A 22,336-nucleotide genomic window follows, 5' to 3' on the forward strand; every position below is an offset into this window, starting at 1 on the left:
TTACTTCAGCCGGCCGTCCTTCTCGCATAGTCCTGCATGGAGAAGATGTCCGCAGCCACAGTCACTGAGGAGACGTCGTGGCTTCTACTCAGCGGTTAGTAACAATTATCAAGACTAGTATACCGAAACGTTCACACCATTAACAATAATAAGTTGTGTTTTGACCTCAAAATAATGTTTAGCTCTTCTTTTCGGAAAACAATTGTATCCCTTGACAAATGACTGACAAAGTACCCTGTCTGTCTCTAACAATGTTGATTAAGAACAAGCTGCAGTGAAATAGCTTGCATACTGGCATCAAAATAAACTGACATACAGATTGGCAGATTTGGTGTTACTTTTACAACAACGTTATGTTTACTTTTACAATTCAAGGAAAATATCTTTAACGGTTAATGTGTTTCAGTCATATTCTATAAATGGAATAAATTTGTCCAAGGCAATAACTGAAACGTATCCAATCTGTTGTCCAAAGATTCATCGTCTGACGACGAAGAAGCTCCGCACCAAAATGCAAATGAAGAGACCTTCTTTGAGAAGTACACATCCTGTCGGTGGGTCACTGGTTACTTGTGTTGTTTAGTCCGTCTCGCTCTCTCAGCGCAACGACAATGCATGGGCATGGCAGTTGTTGTCATGACTATGTCCCACACGGGACCGGAGGTGACGTCACGACAGTTTGTTGCAGGGAATGACACATCGTCTGACCAACTTTTAAATGTAAGGGTTTTACTGTAACATATCTTAAACTCCGGGAGCGATTATTTAATTCGGGATGATGAGGTGGAGGTACATGTAGATGGCAGTGAGTGAGTATGGTTTTACGCCGCTTTTAGCAATATTCCAGCAATATCACGGCGGGGGACACTAGAAATGAGCTTTACACATTGTACCCATGTCGAGAATCGAACCCGGGTCTTCTGCGTGACGAGCGAACGCTTTAACCACTAGGCTACCCGACTGCCCCTGTATTTGTATTTGTTTGTCACTGAAAATGTTTTTTCAGTCAGCGCTACATACAATTTCTATCATTTTGAGCCGAGGTCAATTCTCTACTAATGGCTGAGTCCAGTATAGAGTCCGATTGTATCATACGAATATGGTTATGAATCACTATCAAATAGTGATGATACCAGATGTTCGCGAAAAGGTGCAACAAAACATTTATAAACATGCAGCATAACTGTAAGTAAAACGATTGACGATGGTCCTCTTGGGGGGTTGGGGGCCGTCGGGTAGCCTAGTGGTTAAAGCGTTCGCTCGTCACGCCGAAGACCCGGTTTCGATTCCCGACATGGGTACAATGTGTGAAGCCCATTTCTGGTGTCCCCCGCCGTGATAATGCTGGAATATTGCTAAAAGCGGCGTAAATTCCCACTCACTCACTCACTCTTGGGGGGTTGGTTGCAAGCTCCCATAGACATTTAAAAAACCCAGATGCTCTTAAAGGCTATTTCCTGTATTTTGGGATCGTTTATGTTAGATTATATTTGTAAAAAATATCAGTAATGTATTTATTATAATGTTTTTAGTAATACATACACATGTTCCTTCTCCAACACTTTTTTCGACTTTTATTCAAGAAACATCTATGATGAGCAAATGAAATATGAAATAAAACGAACTAACAATAGTTTTGTGTGTTTTTACAGTACATTCATGTGCGCAGATTCTTGTGCGCAAGTTCGGTAATAAATATCATGTTCGCGGGTGTAGAGTTTACATATATTTTTTTTTTACTGCATAGGTGATAAATTGTGGTTCACCTAAATAAAAAAAGTGCTTTTTTCAGGTGTAAAAAATGTGCTTATGTTTAGGTGTAAGCCATTGCTTTTCTGCTACAATGGTAGTTTCGCCTCTGTCATATCGAATGTTTTTATAACAGTTATATAATTAATATATAATTCGTATTTTTGTGGACATACACACTCAACAATGGTCTTTTTTCAGAATCAGACATCAGAATTCACTTGGACATCAGATTTCGAAGGTCTGATTCTATCATCCTTCAACTTTGGTTTTTTGGCATCGCCAATCATCGGTGGCTACATTGCTGGGACTCATGGCGGGAAGAATGTCGTAACCGTCACCCTGGTCGTTGGCTCGATAGTTACCATAGCAACACCAGTAGCAGCACGAGCACTCCCGATGTCTTTGGTGATTGCCCGTGTCGCCGTCGGATTCTGTATGGTAATGTATTATAATCAGTAATACTTTGTAGTACATTACAAGGTTTTATAAGTTGTTACGTGGCAGTTGAGAATGTTGTGAGTTTATCAAATATATATTACAGAAAATAGAAAATCATAGTTTGTTCTAAGATTTAGCTCAGAAGATGCAGCGACCAAAAATATATTGTCTTTTTCAAAATCTCAGTCCCCTTCCTGAGTATTATATTGTGAGTCTATAATTCCTTATTGCAGTTAAAATGTTCTTGTTAAATCTGGAGGCGATGAATTTTTGGAAATTGGTTTCTAGGGGCCAGTAGACCCGGCGACACAGTCCCTGTTGTCAAAGTGGGCTCCAAATATTGAGAAGGCGTCCCTCGCCTCTGCTGCCTACTCGGGTATGTGCTTGCTCTGATATATTCGGTAATTACACTCAGATGCCATACTGAAGTTCACAATATAGACGCCGTATGTACTGCATTGATTGAGAGAGCAGAGGAACAAATCTAAATTACATGAAAATGAAGTTTACTACTTTAATCAAATTTTGTAATGCTGCCATTCTCTTTGATTAACTGGCTAATAGTGATTTTATGTACTGTTGAGTCGATGAAGTTCAGATGTCCATAACCTGGTCAATGAGCTCCTGTTTGGTTTTGATTTCATGTATTTGCATCTGCAGCAGTGATTTTATGTACCGTTGAGTCAATGAAGTCCAGATATCCATAACCTGGTCAATGAGCTCCTGTTTGGTTTTGATTTCATGTATCTGTATCTGCAACAGTGATTTTATGTACGTTTGCGTCAATGAAGTCCAGATGTCCATAACCTGGTCAATGAGCTCCTGTTTGGTTTTGATTTCATGTATCTGCATCAGCAGCCATATTTTCAGAGTTCTCCACACATTTTCTAGAAATATTACAGACTGTGGGGTCATTAGGGGTTGTCTGTCTAGAAACATTGACAGGTCAATTAACCTCTTAAAAAATGTGGGGCGTTCGCTCCTCACGCCGAAGACCCGGGTTGGATTCCCGACATGGGTACGATGTGTGAAGCCCATTTCTGGCGTCCCCCGCCGTGATATTGCTAGAATATTGCTAAAAAGCGGCGTAAAACCATACTCACTCACTCACTCACTTAAAAAATGTATCCTCTGTCAGCTGGAATGTTGTAACTGGCTTTTAAGTTGGCTTCTTATATTTGTATTTGCATTGTAGAGTTTATGTGACCATCCACAGCTAAAAGGGTACTTACACCGTCAAAACAGAAGCACCCCCAACTATGACACTCAGACGGGGAGCGTGGTTGTGTTTTTACACTAAAAGACATCTTGGCTTCTACTTTTCTTCATTAGTTCTCCAAACATAAACTTTCTGATCTTTACCTACAATATACCTTTGGACCAGTGGTACGTGATTCCAGTCCAGTGTTTATGGGATCTGGCATAGGCCCACCTCTTGAACCGATCTTGATAAGAGATGGTTGTTTTCTTTTTATCTACCCGTCTACGATAACCGTTTTCATATAAACGTATTGTATTGTCCTCTTTGATAGTGTCACATGGGATCACTAGTTTAATAGTGAGGAAATATCCCGTAAAGACTTCCTTCTGTTACACTTTACAAGTTTTAACAATGACAGTGTGTCGCTATGTGTTGATTTTCTACTCCCACTTCTGGGATGGTTTTAAGTATCTTCTCCTCATGAACAACACTTGATAAATTTACAAAAGGATAAACCTGTTCATCACAATAATTTTACCAATTTCACATACACTTTTGCCTTCAGATTTCAAATTTATGATAAGTTGTTTGTGGCAAGGGGTCGGATCTTTGTCTCTTGCCCCCATGTCACTGAAGCGGACGTCACAACTAGCATTGAGAGTTATTTCGCCTGTGTTGACAAAATTCAACAGGTGTTATGGCAATTTTGTACCCCCTAAAAGTTTACCCCACGATATTACTCTATGACCAACAATGTGTAGTCAGATGTTATCAATAAAACCCCAGCTTAACTATGGCGGCCATTTTGTGAACTTCGATATGGCACGTGTTGCATTGTTTTAAGTTTTTTAAGTACTGCGCTGTATAGCGGGTGCTACCTGTGGGACAGGACATGCTTGCCCTTTTGGGGAAGACCTGATGTCATCACTGATTTTCGGTGGTCCATTTGTGTGTTTTTCACTGCTGTTTTGCCGTTTACGCAAGGTGAAGTCTGTTTCGTCAGATAATCTCGACTGGTTGTTCTCCTGAATTGACAGTTTGTATTTAATGTAGATTACTGCATACCACATGAATATAAAACCTCAACGCCAGAGGGAGCGGTCGGGTAGCCTAGAGGTTAAGGCGTTAGCTCGTCACGCCGAAGACCCGGGTTCGATTCCCGACATGGGTACAATGTGTGAAGCCCATTTCTGGTGTCCCCCGCCGTGATATTGCTGGAATATTGCTAAAAGCGGCGTAAAACCATACACACTCACTCACTCACTCACTCACTCAACGCCAGAGAATAACCAGTCTAGATGATGCGACGAAACATATTCCTTCTGGGCGTAAAAGGCAAAATAATTGATCACTTAAAAGGGTAAGCATATCCTGCCCTATCTGTGGCACCCGCCACTCACACCATATCGAAAGGATACCTGATGAATTGATTACACGGATCTACATGGACACGTCTTGAACTCTATCCAGAAAAGATCGCACACATGGAAATACACTATTTCATGCAGTGTGTGTTTGTTGAAAGCACCGACTAGAGATGATCGGGTGATCAGGTTCAACTCTCACCCGGATCTTCACGGGTTTATCATATGTGTTATTTATGGCATTGCAGTGTTCAATAAAATAAAACGACAAAACCATATCGAAAGGATACCTGATGAATTGATTACACGGATCTACATGGATACGTCTTCAACTCTATCCAGACATGATCGCACTCATGGAAATACACTATTTCATGCAGTGTGTGTTTGTTGAAAGCACCGACTAGAGATGATCGGGTGATCAGGTTCAACTCTCACCCGGATCTTCACGGGTTTATCATATGTGTTATTTATGGCATTGCAGTGTTCAATAAAATAAAGCGACAAAACCATATCGAAAGGATACCTGATGAATTGATTACACGGATCTACATGGACACATCTTGAACTCTATCCAGACATGATCGCACACATGGAAATGCACTATTTCATGCAGTGTGTGTTTGTTGAAAGCACCGACTAGAGATGATCGGGTGATCAGGTTCAACTCTCACCCGGATCTTCACGGGTTTATCATATGTGTTATTTATGGCATTGCGGTGTTCAATAAAATAAAGCGACAAAACCATTCCTATATCCAATAAAATGATTGTACGATTTCGACAATATCATGTGCATGTGATTATGAATCACTATCAAATAGTAATTATGCCAGGTGTTCGCGGAAAGGTGAGCGTATCCTGCCCCACCGCAGAAGTATCGTAAGTCCCCATGGTACCTAGTATGTTGACCTACCTTTGGTTATTGGTGATCTATAGCCCATTTATATTGTATACTGTTATGAATTGTTATGACTTTTATTATGATATGCTAGTTTTAAAATCTGCATCTGTGATAGTGTGGTGTTTTTACTTTCCTTTGTCGATAGATTTTAATGCCTATATTTATGTATTATTAATGTACAACTTGATTAGTCACGATATGGCTTAAATATTGCCGATGTGACTATAAATCTAAACTCACCCACTCACTCCTGCCCAACCGGTGGCACCCGTCACAAACACATGCAAAGCCAAGTCAATTGTTTTGCTTGAAAAAACACGGGAACATATGGTAAAGAGGGATTTGCATCGGACATCATTTTTGTCACTGCTGCGTCAAATTTGGAAAGCGTTTTTTAAAGAAACGTTAAACAAGTTCGTGCATTTTCGATCGTTCCCTACATACGCAAAGATGTTACCTGAAGTTGGTTCTGTGTCACCAAAATTTCGGCATGCAAATATTTTTGTTTATATCTTACTTAATAGCATTCTCTGAATAATAAGATCTGATATGTGGCTTCATAACGTCAGAGTTATATTCGGAGGGGGCACGGGTCGTCAAAGGCGCCGCATTTCGCTGTGTAGAGTTGCGTCCCTTCGGCACACCAGAAACCTATTTTTGTGGGTTCGGTTTGCCCCGATTATATTTCTAGTTTTGTCAGCACCATACCCGTGCTTGTGGGTTTCACCGAAGTGGTAACGTCTGAGACCAGCATCACTTCGGGCTTTCCTCCCACATTAACCTGATACACCGTGGTGTGAAGGGAATACATTTCACAGCGGCGTTAATCCCAATTCACACACTCACTTAAATATTCGGTGAAGGGAAGTTGATGTGCAAGTTATAGGAGCACCAGGATCTTTGCTTTTCCAGGTGCAAATATTGCCGGAGTTCTGACGTTCTTCATCTCGGGATATCTCGGCGGCGTCTCCCTGGACAACGGATGGCCTCTCATCTTCTACGTGTTTGGTAAGTCGACATTCGGCCAAACTCGTAAGCTTCCGTTAATCACCCGTAAAGACTCAGTAACTGTATTGAAATTTTCTGCTTACATAAAAAGGAAAATTTCTTTTTTGTTTGTCTATTTTTGTTCATTTGCATTTTTTATTAATATGTTCCAAGTGGGTATGAAACATGATTCCATGCCTGTGTTGCATGTATGTGTTACGCTGATATGACAATGAAATATGTGCTCTTGAAGATGCGAAGACAGGTAACGATTGCTTGTCCAGACCGCTCCCTGCAATTTCAGAGAAGCCATTCTGACCAGTCGATCAACAATTCAAGTAGTGTGAATGTGTGGGGAACAGGAGTTGCTGTTTGTACTCATGACATGTCCTATTGATCTGTTAGCCACTCTCTGCTGATCTGCTCAACATGTCCTGTTGATCTGTTAACCACTCTCTGATGATCTGCTCAACATTTCCTGTTGATCTGTTAACCACTCTCTGCTGATCTTATCAACATGTCCAGTTGATCTGTTAACCACTCTCTGCTGATCTGCTCAACATGTCCAGTTGATCTGTTAACCACTCTCTGATGATCTGCTCAACATTTCCTGTTGATCTCTTAACCACTCTCTGCTGATCTGCATAACATTTCCGGTTGATCTGTTAACCACTCTCTGATGATCTGCTCAACATTTCCTGTTGATCTGTTAACCACTCTCTACTGATCTGCTCAACATGTCCTGTTGATCTGTTAACCACTCTCTGATGATCTGATCACCACGTCCTTTTGATCTCTTAATCACTCTCTTATGATCTGCTCAACCTGTCCTGTTGATCTGTTAACCACTCTCTGATGATCTGATCACCACTCTCTGCTGATCTGATCACCACGTCCTTTTGATCTCTTAATCACTCTCTGATGACCTGCTCAACATGTCCAGTTCATCTGTTAACCACTCTCTGATGATCTGCTCAACATGTCCAGTTGATCTGTTAACTACTCTCTACTGATCTGCTCAACATTTCCTGTTGATCTCTGAACCACTCTTTGCTGATCTGCTCAACATGTCCTGTTGATCTGTTAACCACACTCTACTGATCTGCTCAACATATCCAGTTGATCTGTTAACCACTCTCCGATGATCTGCTCAACATTTCCTGTTGATCTGTTAACCACTCTCTGATGATCTGATCAACATGTCCAGTTGATCTGTTAACCACTCTCTGCTGATCTGCTCAACATGTCCAGTTGATCTGTGAACCACTCTCTAATTATCTGCTCAACATTTCCTGTTGATCTGTTAACCACTCTCTGCTGATATGCTCAACATGTCCAGTTGATCTGTTAACCACTCTCTGATGATCTGATCACCACTCTCTGCTGATCTGATCACCACGTCCTTTTGATCTCTTAATCACTCTCTGATGATCTGCTCAACATGTCCAGTTGATCTGTTAACCACTCTCTGATTATCTGCTCAACATTTCCTGTTGATTTGTTAACCACCCACTGATGATCTGCTCAACATGTCCTGTTGATCTGTTAACCACTCTCTGATGATCTGCTCAACATGTCCTGTTGATCTGTTAACCACTCTCTGATGATCTGATCAACATGTCCTGTTGATCTGTTAACCACCCTCTGATGATCTGATCACCACGTCCTTTTGATCTCTTAATCACTCTCTGATGATCTGCTCAACATTTCCTGTTGATCTGTTAACCACTCTCTGATGATCTGCTCAACATTTCCTGTTGATCTGTTAACCACTCTCTGCTGATCTGCTCAACATTTCCTGTTGATCTGTTAACCACTCTCTGATGATCTGATCAACATGTTCAGTTGATCTGTTAACCACTCTCTGATGATCTCCTCAACATGTCCAGTTGATCTGTTAACCACTCTTTGATGATCTGCTCAACATTTCCTGTTGATCTGTTAACCACTCTCTACTGATCTGCTCAACATGTCCTGTTGATCTGTTAACCACTCTCTGATGATCTGATCACCACGTCCTTTTGATCTCTTAATCACTCTCTTATGATCTGCTCAACCTGTCCTGTTGATCTGTTAACCGCTCTCTGATGATCTGATCACCACTCTCTGCTGATCTGATCACCACGTCCTTTTGATCACTTAATCACTCTCTGATGACCTGCTCAACATGTCCAGTTCATCTGTTAACCACTCTCTGATGATCTGCTCAACATGTCCAGTTGATCTGTTAACCACTCTCTGCTGATCTGCTCAACATTTCCTGTTGATCTCTGAACCACTCTTTGCTGATCTGCTCAACATGTCCAGTTGATCTGTTAACCACTCTCCGATGATCTGCTCAACATTTCCTGTTGATCTGTTAACCACTCTCTGATGATCTGATCAACATGTCCAGTTGATCTGTTAACCACTCTCTGCTGATCTTATCAACATGTCCAGTTGATCTGTGAACCACTCTCTAATTATCTGCTCAACATTTCCTGTTGATCTGTTAACCACTCTCTGCTGATATGCTCAACATGTCCAGTTGATCTGTTAACCACTCTCTGATGATCTGATCACCACTCTCTGCTGATCTGATCACCACGTCCTTTTGATCTCTTAATCACTCTCTGATGATCTGCTCAACATGTCCAGTTGATCTGTTAACCACTCTCTGATTATCTGCTCAACATTTCCTGTTGATTTGTTAACCACCCACTGATGATCTGCTCAACATGTCCTGTTGATCTGTTAACCACTCTCTGATGATCTGATCAACATGTCCAGTTGATCTCTTAACCACTCTCTGATGATCTGCTCAACATTTCCTATAGATCTGTTAACCACTCTCTGCTGATCTGCTCAACATGTCCATTTGATCTGTTAACCACTCTCTGCTGATCTGCTCAACATGTCCAGTTGATCTGTTAACCACTCTCTGATGATCTGCTCAACATGTCCTGTTGATCTGTTAACCACTCTCTGATGATCTGATCAACATGTCCTGTTGATCTGTTAACCAACCTCTGATGATCTGATCACCACGTCCTTTTGATCTCTTAATCACTCTCTGATGATCTGCTCAACATTTCCTGTTGATCTGTTAACCACTCTCTGATGATCTGCTCAACATTTCCTATTGATCTGTTAACCACTCTCTGCTGATCTGCTCAACATTTCCTGTTGATCTGTCAACCACTCTCTACTGATCTGCTCAACATTTCCTATTGATCTGTCAACCACTCTCTACTGATCTGATCAACATTTCCTATTGATCTGTCAACCACTCTCTACTGATCTGCTGAACATGTCCTGTTGATCTGTTAACCACCCTCTGATGATCTGATCACCACGTCCTTTTGATCTCTTAATCACTCTCTTATGATCTGCTCAACATTTCCTATTGATCTGTTAACCACTCTCTGCTGATCTGCTTAACATTTCCTGTTGATCTGTCAACCACTCTCTACTGATCTGCTCAACCTGTTCTATTGATCTGTCAACCACTCTCTACTGATCTGCTCAACATTTCCAGTTTATCTGATTAACATCTTGTTGCTGACCTGATAACCCCTTTCATTTGACTAATAACATCCACGCCAACTCTGTTATAGCACATTAAGAGTATGAATGCCTTTTTTTATCATAAATTCGATTCAAGCAATACTTTTGGAGCATCACACTTAGAACACGTAAAAAGAGCTTCACACGCATATCAATATGCCTAATCAAACTTTGTCCACTCTCTGTTAATTAGAAAAAAAATAGTTCGAAAAAGGACAATGAAATGACAAAAGATGATAAATTAAGGAAACTCAGGTCATCTTTATTGAGGTATAACCACTTTTTGATGGTGATTTATGGACGCACGCTCATGATGTGATCGGAATCGTACCATCGACTGTTCTGGAGGAGATTTGTTATGAATATGAAAGGGTTCTTGTCATTACATGTTTGAAGCTCGTCTTTGATTGGACCCAGACAAGACATAAACAAATGATTTTCAAATACACAAATTCGTTTTTCATTCAAAAGGGTGTCCTTCACAAAACCAATCAACTAAAACTCACAAATCCTGAATAATGTTTAAGTGAGCCCTTTGTGTGCAGGTGGCTATACACTCCTGTGTGTGTTTCCTTGGGTGCTGTTTGTTTCCGAATGCCCGGGGGATCACCCCCACATCACGGAGACAGAGGTGAAACTTATCACCAGGGATCAGACAGCAGGACATAAGGACAGAGAGGCACGTGAGATATCGTTCATGGTAGATCTCAATGGTCACATTATGCTTTCATTCTATTTGGATTCCGTGAGTGTGCAAGTTTTGGTCAAATGCTGGTTTTAGAAAATTCCCCTTCAAGCGATGAAGGTCTCAGAATTGTATCACTTTTGCGGAACACACGTGCATGGGCATAATGCTGATAGACCTGGCAACATAATCGAACCGAACCAGGATTCGAACCCAAAGGTTTCTGGCTAGCCTAAGGGATGCAACTCGGCACAGCGATGGAAGAGGTGTGTTGTTTAACGTTTATCGTCACACTATGATGAGGAATCGTGATGTGAGGTGAAATGGGGTTTAACGTCGCGTCCAAGATTATTGCACTTATATAGCGACTTGCATGACGTGTGTCTGTGTATGTGTGGCTGCTTGTACTAGTGCGGCCCATTTAATAGTGCTTGCCCTCTGAGATACCATGCCGCAGTATAATATGAATACCCTACTCGGACACAGTATACTGACTCCGAGCTGACCAGTCCTTGTTTTAGCCCCTTAATACCGAGCGCCAGACAGGGTAACAACAAGTACCATCTTTTAACGTCTTTTGGTATGACGCGGCTGGGATCGAACCCCGGACCTTCCGCTCTCCGGGCGGACGCTCTACCACTAAACCACGGAGGCTGTCCACGGAGTGCACACAACGCCACATATATGGATTATTATTATTGCACTGTGTGCAGATATCACTTTTCAATCATGCTATGCATGTGATTAGCTGTTAAATCTATTTGTTCATATTTCAATCACACGAAAGCACGTTTTTATTTACCCTGGAAGTGCAACCTAACAAACCAGTGAGTCAGTATGGTCTCACGCCGCTTTTAGCAATATTCCAGCAATATCACGGCGGGGGACACCAGAAATGGGCTTCACACGTTGTACCCATGTCGGGAATCGAACGAGCGAACGCTCTAACCACAAGGTTACCCCAACGCCCACCAAACAAAGGAACACAAAAAGTAACTTTAATTTGTAATCTGAAAAACACAAATACCTTACCGGAAAAACAATATCTTATTTAGTTTACATATAAAGCTGATGTCCGATGCAGTTCCTTATTTTGACTTGTACCCGTGTTTTTTTCGGTTGAACAATTGACTCTCCTATGCATTTGTTTGTGACGGGTGTCACCGGTTGGGCACTATATGCTCACCTTTTGGTAACATCTGGTGATTCATAAACGCATGCTCACGACAAAGTCGGAATTGTACAGTCGACTCTGCTTTTATCAGCGCTTTGGTATGAATATGGAAAGGGTTTTGTCGCTTGTAGTTACTTATGTACACTTATTCAATTCCCTTATTCAAAATCAGCGTCCATGTTGCAGATGTTGAGGCCGCCATGGTGGAAGATGGTCACGTCACCGGCGTTCTGGGCCATCTGCGTCGCCCGCATCTCTCACGCCTGGGTAATGTCATGTATCATGTCCTACCTGCCAAAATACATGAATCAGATGCTCAAGTATGACATTGAAGAGGTGAAGACTATGATCCATTCCAATTTTGTCAGGCCCGTGAAGACCCGGGGTAGAATAGGTCTTCAGTAACCCATGCTTGCCGTAAAAGGTGACTATGCTTGTCGTAAGAGGCGAATAACGGGATCGGGTGGTCAAGCTCGCTGATTTGGTTGATGCATGTCATCGATCCCAATTGCGTGGATCGATGCTCATGATATTAATCACTGGATTGTCTGGTCCAGATTCGTTTATTTACAGACCGCCGTCATATAGCTGGAATATTGCTGAGTGCGGCGTTAAACAACAAACAAACAATTTTGTTATGCACACCAATCTCGAAATTAACACATGATACAAATTACAGGTGTACATGAATTACATTTTGAACTGTCATGGGGATGATTTAATGTCTCCTCTTATGTGAAATACAGATAGAATATTTTTATAATTAAAAGTAACTCATTCTGCAGAATGGTATGGTATCGTCAATGCCGTATGCTGGGAGGTTGTTGGTTGGCCTGGCTTCAGGCTACGTATCTGACTGGGTGCTCTCCAGGAGACTTCTGTCAACAGCCAATACAAGGAAGATGTTCCAGCTCGTGGGTACGTCGTGACAAGATGTCGTTTGTTATCTATTGTCTTACTTTTAGCATATGTCACATATAACATGGTTTATCAAGATTTAATGATTATTATCATGTTCTTGGCGAGATGCGTTCCCTACTGTACGCCATTGGCATTAATTTTGATATCTTATACTGGCTTCCACGGAAGATAAACAGAAAAGGATACTTTGCATGTATCCAGTTGGCGATATAGTTTATCTGAATTATGATTGTTTGTCCGATCGATTTACAGTTGATTAATATTTCGACGGACTTAAGCTTTAGCATAAAGTATAAATGTTAAAATCTTGGAAGAAAAGTTCTTGTTGTTAATTTATCTAACTCATTTTTGACGGGGAAGTTAAGTTAATGTAATCAAAGCCTTCATGTTTGTCGAAATAGCCGACTGAAGAGTGAGTGAGTGAGTTGGGTTCAACGCCGCTTTTATCAGTATTCCAGTTATATCCCGGCGTGTCAGCTTAATGTGGGAGGAAAGCCCGAAGTGATGCAGGTCTCAGACGTTTACTTCGGTAAAACACACGAGCAAGGGTATGGTGCTGACAAACTCAGGAACATTTTTGGGTCGAACCGGGATTCGAACCCACAATCATCGGTTTCTGGCGTGCCCAAGGGACGCAACTCTGCACAAGGAAACATCAACAGTCTATTAATCTCGGTGAACATTTCAAAACGTCATGTACATATATAAGCCCTATATTTTAACTGACGTGGTATACTTTCCAGGCTGCCTTGGGTGCGCTGCGTGCATTATTCCTGTCGGGTTTCTGGACCACGAGAATCGAACTCTGGCTGTGATTCTGTTGATACTTGGTTTGTCCCTGCAGAACTGTACATCTGTCGCCTTCAGAATCAATCACCTCGATATAGCACCAAGGTTGGTGCTACTTCTCAACTTTTATAATAATATTTATATATATCTTCTACTATGTGGGGGCGATCGGGTAGCCTAGTGGTTAAAGCGTTCGCTCGTCACGCCGAAGACCCGGGTTAGATTCCCGACATGGGTGCAATGTGTGAAGCCCATTTCTGGTGTCCCCCGCCGTGATATTGCTGGAATATTGCTAAAAGCGGTGTAAAACCATACTCACTCACTCACTCACTCACTCACTCACTCTACTGTGTGGAACTTCAGGCAGTGGTAGGTGAGGTCGCGTCCAATATTATTGCACTTATATGGCGACGTGCATGCACGTGTGTATGTGACTGCTTGTACTAGTCCGGACTAATGCCGATTTATAGTGCTAGCTCACTGAGATACCATGCCACAGTTTCACATGAATACCAGACACAGTATACTGACTATGAGCCGACCAGTCCTTGTTTTAGCCCCTTAATGCAGAGCGCCAGACAGACTAACGACAAGTACCATTTTTTAACGTCTTTTGGTATGACGCGGCCGGGGATCGAACCCTGAACCTTCCGCCCTCCGGGCGGACGCTCTACCACTAGACCATGGAGGCGGTCACAGGCAATGGTAACAATAGCGGTAATAGTAGTAGGTATTGAAGTACAGAACAGTAGTAATGCTTATTACAGAATGGACTCTTTGTATCAGTCGCAAACGTTAGTGGGTTTAGTTTAACGTCACTTAAACGCCTGTCTGTGTCAGCTGAGATGTGAGAAGAATGCTCTGCAATGCTTAATCTGGACGAATATGGATTCGAACCCACGATCATAGGTTATATGTAGCCTAACGGTAGCAACCCGCTGATTGCGGCGCCCTTAGCGACAGGGCCACTCATTGGTTACGGTCACGGTTGAAGCAGCAATAGCCATGGTAACGTTGGGAAGAGAAACAGATGTGGCAATGGCATCAGCTGTGACAGCAGATGGTGTAGTAACAGTAAACTTCACAAACACAGAACTTTGTTGGTTCGCATGGATGCACACAAAACGTGTGGTTCACACAGCATGGAAGTTATCTCAGGCAAATCCCTTGTGCAGAGCTGAAGTTTCTAATTCATATCTGTGTCTCTATAAGAGATCTTAACGACGTGAGTGAGTGAGTATGGTTTTACGCCGCTTTTATCAATATTCCAGCAAAATCACGGCGGGGGACACCACTTAACCACTAGGCTTTAACCACTAGGCTACCCGACCGCCCCTAACGACGTGACATTCCACTGTAATACTTGTGGTAGAACCTACAGTGACCATGCGGCCATGCAGTTTACTGTGATGACCATAATGATGTACGGGATCTTTGGCAAAGGGCAGTAACTCTCTCGGACAGACCGGTGGATTGCCGCGAAAGGCAACTGAAGTAAAAACAATTTGTGTAGGCAATTGTTGTTTTGTGTATATGTTGTTTCGCCGCCACTGTATAAGAAACAGATTTCAGTTGGAACTATATTGGCTACTGTCACTGTCACATCACTAACCGTGTGACTATAGATACAGTAAACTACGGTTATAACGAACTCAAAAGGACCACTCATTTTAATTCGTTATAACCGTAGTCCATTATAAGCAAATGTACGGAATATACACAGCAAATGGACAGGACCAAAAAAAATAGTTCGTTATATCCGTCAGTTCGTTATAAGCGTGTTCGTTATAAACGTATATATATATGTATATTAATGCGCACATTCCAGGAAAAATTGCAATGTTTCGGTAATGTTTGTGAGAGATGCAAAGCGATTTTCAAGCACAGAATTGAGGATTGACATTATATGATTAAGAGGTTATCACGGTTGTGTGTTTGGGGATGGTAAATATCCTGTATTAGGAATAAACACTATGTATTTAGCTCGCCAAGGCTGGCTAAAAACAATGTTTACAAGTAACACATGTGGTAGTAGTAACAGAAAATGTAGAAGTAGTGGTAACATAATGTGTTGGGTTGATGGTAACAGACGGTATAGACGTAGTGGTAACATAATGTGTTGGGGTGATCGTAACAGAAGATATAGAAGCAGTGGTAACAGAATGTGTTGAGTTGATGGTAACAGAAGGTATAGAAGTAGTGGTAACAGAATGTGTTGGGGTGATGGTAACAGAAAGTATAGAAGCAGTGGTAACAGAATGTGTTGAGGTGACGGTAACAGAAGGTATAGAAGTAATGGTAACAGAATGTGTTGAGGTGACGGTAACAGAAGGTATAGACGTAGTGGTAACAGAATGTTTTGGGGTGACGGTAACATAAGGTATAGACGTAGTGGTAACAGAATGTGTTGAGGTGATGGTAACAGACGGTATAGAAGTAGTGGTAACAGAATGTGTTGGGGTGATGGTAACAGAAGGTATAGAAGCAGTGGTAACAGAATGTGTTGATGTGACGGTAACAGAAGGTATAAAAGTAGTGGTAACAGAATGTGTTGGGGGATGGTAACAGAAGGTACAGAAGTAGTGGTAACAGAATGTGTTGAGGTGATGGTAACAGAAGGGATAGAAGCAGTGGTAACAGAATGTGTTGATGTGATGGTAACAGAAGGTATAAAAGTAGTGGTAACAGCATGTGTTGATGTGATGGTAACAGAAGGTATAAAAATAGTGGTAACAGAATGTGTTGTGGTGATGGTAACAGAAGGTATAAAAGTAGTGGTAACAGAATATGGGTGTCGCATTAATCAATATTCCAACTATGAGTCCAGTCTGTAAATATTAACTCTTGACCAGATAAACCAGTAGTTGACATTGCGTCCTACATATATAAGCTCAAGGATGACACCAAACTAAACGAGCCACTGAGAATGACCACCCTTTAATCCTCCAACATTTACCTCCCTCAGATTCGCCGGTGTAATTGTCGGCATCTCCATGACATGTGCGATGGCCGTCTCTCTGTCTGCGCCAGTGATAACGTCGTACGTGATAAAACAGGTTTGTACACAGTTTCCGACTACCAGACACGAGAATGTAATTTATGAAGCAATGTGCTCTTAGCACGGTGATCCGCTAAGTCATATTTTAGTGCGACTGCTTTATTTTTGTTGTTGTTGTCGTTGTTGTTGTTGCTGTTGTTTAACGCCGCACTCTGGACCTGACAATCCATTGATTGACACCATGAGCATCGATTAACGCAACTGGGGTACGATGACATGCATCAACCAAGTCAGCGAGTCTGACCCCACGATTTCTTTTGTCGCCTCTTACGACAAGCATGGTCGCTTTTAAAGGCAAGCATAGGTTGCTGAAGACCTATTCTAACCCGGATCTTCATGGGTCTTTTGAATAGGTAATACTGTTGCTTGAAAATACCTATTAGTACATAATTACAACTTTTTTTTGTTTTGTTTTTTTGGACATTTTTTATTCCTTTCAAAGGGTTGTACATCAGGCTCAGAGGTTACATAGTAGGTTTAGTCAATTGTAGTGAAAATACGTTACATGGATGTACATTTCTTGTGATATAGATATAGCATGCATAACTGAAACACACACACACACACACACACACACACACACACACACACACACACACACACACATGATATGCCTCAAGAAGAGCATGAAAAGTTGTACCGATAGTCAGATATAACTAAAACAATTATGATAGTATTGCTATTTGAGGCGTAACTGATCTATAGCCTTATTGTACAGGGCATGATTATTATTTTTAATTGTGTAGGATTTTTCCCCATTTTCGTTCAAATTGTAATAGACCATTGTTTTTTGTGGCAATGAATTTTTCAATCATCGCTGATTTTTCTAAAATTATCAAAAATTTGGTTTCTCACCCTTAATACTTGAGATCCTAGTATTTGTGTCAAGGTTTAAAAAGGTTTCCAGTTTGCTCCAAAAGTGTTTAACATATTCACATTCCCAATATACATGTATAAGGTTTTCGCCATTTAAGTCACAAAAGGAGCAAATATCATTATCAACTAGTTTAATTTTTAATAATTCCTTTTTGGTGTAAATTATTCTATGAATAAACTTAAACTGAAAGTCAATCAATTTAGTATCTTTAGTACATTTTCTGAAATTTGAATAAACTTCTTTCCATTGAATATCAAATATGAATATTTTCCATTTACTAAGGGTGGTTTTGTTATTGTAATTAGTCTATCATAAAAGTACCTAGATCCTTGAACGGGTATAAATATATCCCTCAATTGTGGACTAAGATTTAAGTCATATATTGGTATTTTGATATATTGATTGACAGTGTCTCTCCATTCTTTAGGTATACTAAGTTTAACCTTGTTATAATCTAGTATTGTACCCTGTATATCATAACGTAGTTTTAATATTTCAAATGGCATAAATCCATTCTCATTACATAAGTCCTTAATTGTCATTATACCCTTTTTAAACCAATTTTTTATTATGTAGTTTTCATGTTTAAATTGGTGATTTAGCCATAGGGGCTGTGATAGAATTTCGGAAATACTTTCTGAATTTGTTGTACATTTTCTGCCGTAATTTCCCCAAACATTTAAAACATCTCTCCAAAAAGGGTTTTTCACACATAAATATTTATCAGCATTGACTCCTAAATTTATCATATCAGTGAAAGAAAAAACTGAGGGATTATCATCTGTACTCGTTTTTAAATACTTTTTTAATGTAGATAATTTTAGTGATTCTATAAATATTTTAATGTCCACCATTCTAAGCCCACCATCAGCATAATTTTTTTTCAGATTTTGCCTTTTAATTTTATCTGGTTTATTATTCCATAAAATACTAAATACAAAATTTTATTTAAGTTTGTAATAAAATCTTTTGGGGGGTTTGGCAGTGCCATAAAAATATGGACAAGAGTTGAGAGAGCCAATGACTTGATAACAGTAATTTTACCTATAAGAGTCATGTTTCTTTTTCTCCAGTTTGCCAATAGCCTATTTATTGTTTCAAGTCTTTTTCGGGTATTGATAACCCATAGATCTTGCAAATGGGGGTTGGGAATAATTCCTAACACTTCAAAATTGCAACATAATAATTACAACTTGATAATCAAAGTAACTTAATAATAGCAACTGTTGTCTGATTAATAAGTTATTTGAAACCTTTAAATGCGTTCAGCGTTTTTCATCATTGTTTATGTATGTCCTGTCACCCCTACAATGGAAGAAGTCTGGTTTATTTCCAAGAAATGGATATCTCATTGGCTGAAGACCAACCCGGATCTTTACGGTTGTGACTACTTCAATTTACCTCGTTTTGAGCCGAACATTGAATATTTATCAAGCAAGAAGGAAAACTTGTTATGGCCTTAATATGCTTTTCAACGTTAACCTATTACTGGAAACGAGGTTTCTGGCGCAACATTGGCAATTAAACCACCGTGAAGTATAGCTGAATAGCACCGTTTTTTGAGTTGACGACAAGTCGACATTGCCTGACATGATGGATTGTTCACTTTCGTAATGTTTCATGATTTCACGACATTCGAGGTGAGGTGAGGTGAGATTGGGTTTAACGTCGCGTCCAAGATTATTGCACTTATACAGCGACGTGCATGTACCTGTGTGTTTATGTGGCTGCTTGTACTAGTCCGGACTGATGCCGATTTATAGTGCTAGCCCACTGAGATACCATGCCGCAGTTTAACATGAATACCCAACCCAGACACACAATACTGACTCCGATCCGACCAGTCCTTGTTTTAGCCCCTTAATGCCGAGCGCCAGACAGGGTAACAACAAGTACCAACTTTTAACGTCTTTTGGTATGACGCGGCAGACGCTCTACCACTAGACCACGTAGGCGGTCCACGACATTCGACACCAGCATGCGAAATAAATGTGACTGTTGTGGCACTGACATAGTGGTTCGTGTCTGGTTTGTTTAATTCTACGTGTTCTGAAAATGGTTCCATCATGTCGAATTGATTCCATCATGTTATGTGTACCTTGTAATGTCGGAAAAGCGTTCATGAGTTTCCGTGGTCTCTGGAAGAGAGCAGTGTGTTCTGGGTGTAAATTGGACAGATACAATTTAAACGAAGCAACATGGCCGGAAGGAATAACAGTAGCATATATGTTTAGTTTGGGCTGGTTTGAATCATGAAGGGTACCGCGTTGAGTACTTTTGTCACCTCATTGTGTGACAATGATAAACTCGCACACTACGTTGGAATACGGGAAGGTCATTTTGGTTTTGTGACCTCCTGCCTGACAAATCCTAACTTTGTATCAAGGCTAACTTGATCCTCTACTGATTCATTCTTTCTGATGACCAAATCTCCCTCCGAAATAGGTTCACAGTGAGTCGAAAGTCCAACACATTTTTCAAAATTTTCGAGACATTTGCTCAAAGAAACTCTTGGTCACGCAACATAGTGAATGGACGTCAAATGGTGGTTTACGGAGATAGCAAGAGTAAGTCACAAAAGGTTTCACAACAATATATTGTCACGAAAAACAGATGGGTCTTTTTCAAATTTTCTAATGTTTTCATTTAATCTCAAATCTAAATTCAATACCCCTTTTTATACCTTTTTAACCAATCAGTATCAAGCATTCTTCAAAGTCATGGTAGAAATACTCACAGACCGGCTGGTCTGGCTTTACAGAATCAGGCTGATGCCTCAGACTGCGTACTTTGATTCCTCATAGAGTCGTGAAAAGCAACCTCAATAAATATTTCGTTGCTGTAGAACAAATTAATATTGTCAATTCAGGAAATTTCCAATGGCACTTAATTAATCCATTTGTTAGTCATTAGTTGGGCATATGTATAATTCAGTTCTGTTTCATGTCTCCAGGGAACAAGACAAGAATGGCAAATAGTTTTCGGCATCGTAGGTGTCTTCAACATTGTCGGAGCATGCGTATTTGTGGTGTTAGGTACAGGAACGGAACTTGAATGGGCAAAGGAAGAAGCTACCTTATTAAACTGAATGCGATGAAGAATGCAGGGTCTGACGATTACCCGCGTCTCACACGAAGGTTCATGCGCCTATAATGCACTTTGGCCACGGGTTAACATTTGTGCCATGTTCTCACGTCCTTGATTATCATAAAGATAAACTTGTACACTCATTCGGGAAATGACTGGAATGTTGCTGCCTGTGACACAAAACCACGTTCTGTGACGGAGTTTCTGAAATCAGAGTGTTATTTTCAGTCGTGTTCAGCCTCACATACTCCAGGGATTTAAGCAAGACACCACAGATTAAGCGGGATGTGCGAAAACATCAGCTAATGGGATTTTGTGCTCTGACTGGGTACTGCAAAACGTCTGTCATTGTTACACAGGAACGTCAATCGAAAGAAGCAATTACACAGATGTGACAATCTCAAGGGTCTTTCTTCTTAATAATCTGCAGTCTGACAATCTGCATGGTCTAACTATCTGCATGGTCTAAATGACTGCATGATCTAACTAGATGCATGGTCTAACAATATGCATGGTATAACAATATGCATGGTCTAACTATTCTTTGGTCTAACTAGCCGTACGGCCTGTCTGCATGGTCTAACGATCTGCATGGTCTTCTGAAGACTAATTCTAACCCGTATCCTCACGTCCTGACAATCTGCACTTTCTGTATGCATGGTCTATCCATCTGCATGGTCAAACTGTCTATATGGTCGAAAAATATGCATGGTCTATTTCCACGCACTAACAGATGTCATTTATTTCGCATTGTTGTCTACAGTGTTGTGTTACTTATTCACGTGGATGTATACAGTGTGTACAATGGGTATTTTTAACATTTATTCCTCAATAAACGCAAAGTATATTGAAGTCAATTCTTAAGAATACACTAAAGGATAGTTGCGTTCTCCTTGGGCACGCCAGGTACCTATGATTGTGGGTTCGAATACTGGTTCGCCCCGATTATGATTCTAGATTTGTCAGCACCATACCCGTGCTCGTGAGTTTCACCAAAGTGGATAAACGTCAAAGACCTGCATCACTTCGTGCTTTCCTCCCACATCAAGCTGACACGCTGTGATATTACTGGAATACTGTTAAAAGCGGCGTTACATCCTACTCACTCACTCACTATGAATTAATGCTCCTACAAGATGAAGGACGGCCGTGGGAACGAGGATGTTTGTAACACGTATTTCCGGGCCGAGTTTTTCAAGTCTACCCAGTCTCAAAGTGAATTTACAGGCCCCCAAGCATGGCCTCACTGACGGACTTACATAACAGGTATTTTCAAACGCATAAAATGTTAACTATCACGTGACCATGTGTGTTGCACAGTAAATAACGGAATGTGAAATATATTGCTTTCAAGCGTGTTCAGCCTTGCATTGTTAATTACGTAGACTAGCGGTAACCACTTATGTACAGACTAGATTTCTAAACAGGGCTATGAAAAGAGTTACAGTATTCCCGTTATATAACGACGTGTTAGCTAGATGTGTGAGGAAAGCCATAAGTGATGCAGGTCTTAAACGATAAACATTTCGGTGAAACCCACGAGAACTAGTATAG

General features: G+C 40.8%; 1 protein-coding gene across 1 annotated transcript; it reads left to right on the forward strand.

Moving 5' to 3' along the window:
- The first annotated feature begins 36 nt into the window (after positions 1-36).
- On the forward strand, positions 37-20,783 carry LOC139464648 (uncharacterized transporter slc-17.2-like). Its single transcript, XM_071246171.1, has 10 exons — positions 37-94; positions 476-720; positions 1,951-2,190; positions 2,479-2,566; positions 6,571-6,666; positions 10,737-10,874; positions 12,237-12,370; positions 12,836-12,968; positions 13,816-13,865; positions 20,649-20,783. Exons 1-10 carry the CDS (start codon positions 37-39, stop codon positions 20,781-20,783), a joined length of 1,317 nt encoding a protein of 438 aa, XP_071102272.1.
- Positions 20,784-22,336: the final 1,553 nt, after the last annotated feature.

This window comes from Haliotis cracherodii, unplaced genomic scaffold, assembly GCF_022045235.1.
Source record: "Haliotis cracherodii isolate W230 unplaced genomic scaffold, xgHalCrac1.p SCAF_17, whole genome shotgun sequence".
Lineage (NCBI taxonomy): Eukaryota > Metazoa > Mollusca > Gastropoda > Lepetellida > Haliotidae > Haliotis > Haliotis cracherodii.

Bases quoted from the DNA above. Each gene is read 5' to 3' on its own strand.
- LOC139464648 (XM_071246171.1), top strand. From the start codon at position 37: ATGGAGAAGATGTCCGCAGCCACAGTCACTGAGGAGACGTCGTGGCTT. The intron at 2,191-2,478 runs GTAATGTATTAT...ATTGGTTTCTAG, and splicing joins TCGCCGTCGGATTCTGTATG to GGGCCAGTAGACCCGGCGAC. The intron at 2,567-6,570 runs GTATGTGCTTGC...TTGCTTTTCCAG, and splicing joins CGCCTCTGCTGCCTACTCGG to GTGCAAATATTGCCGGAGTT.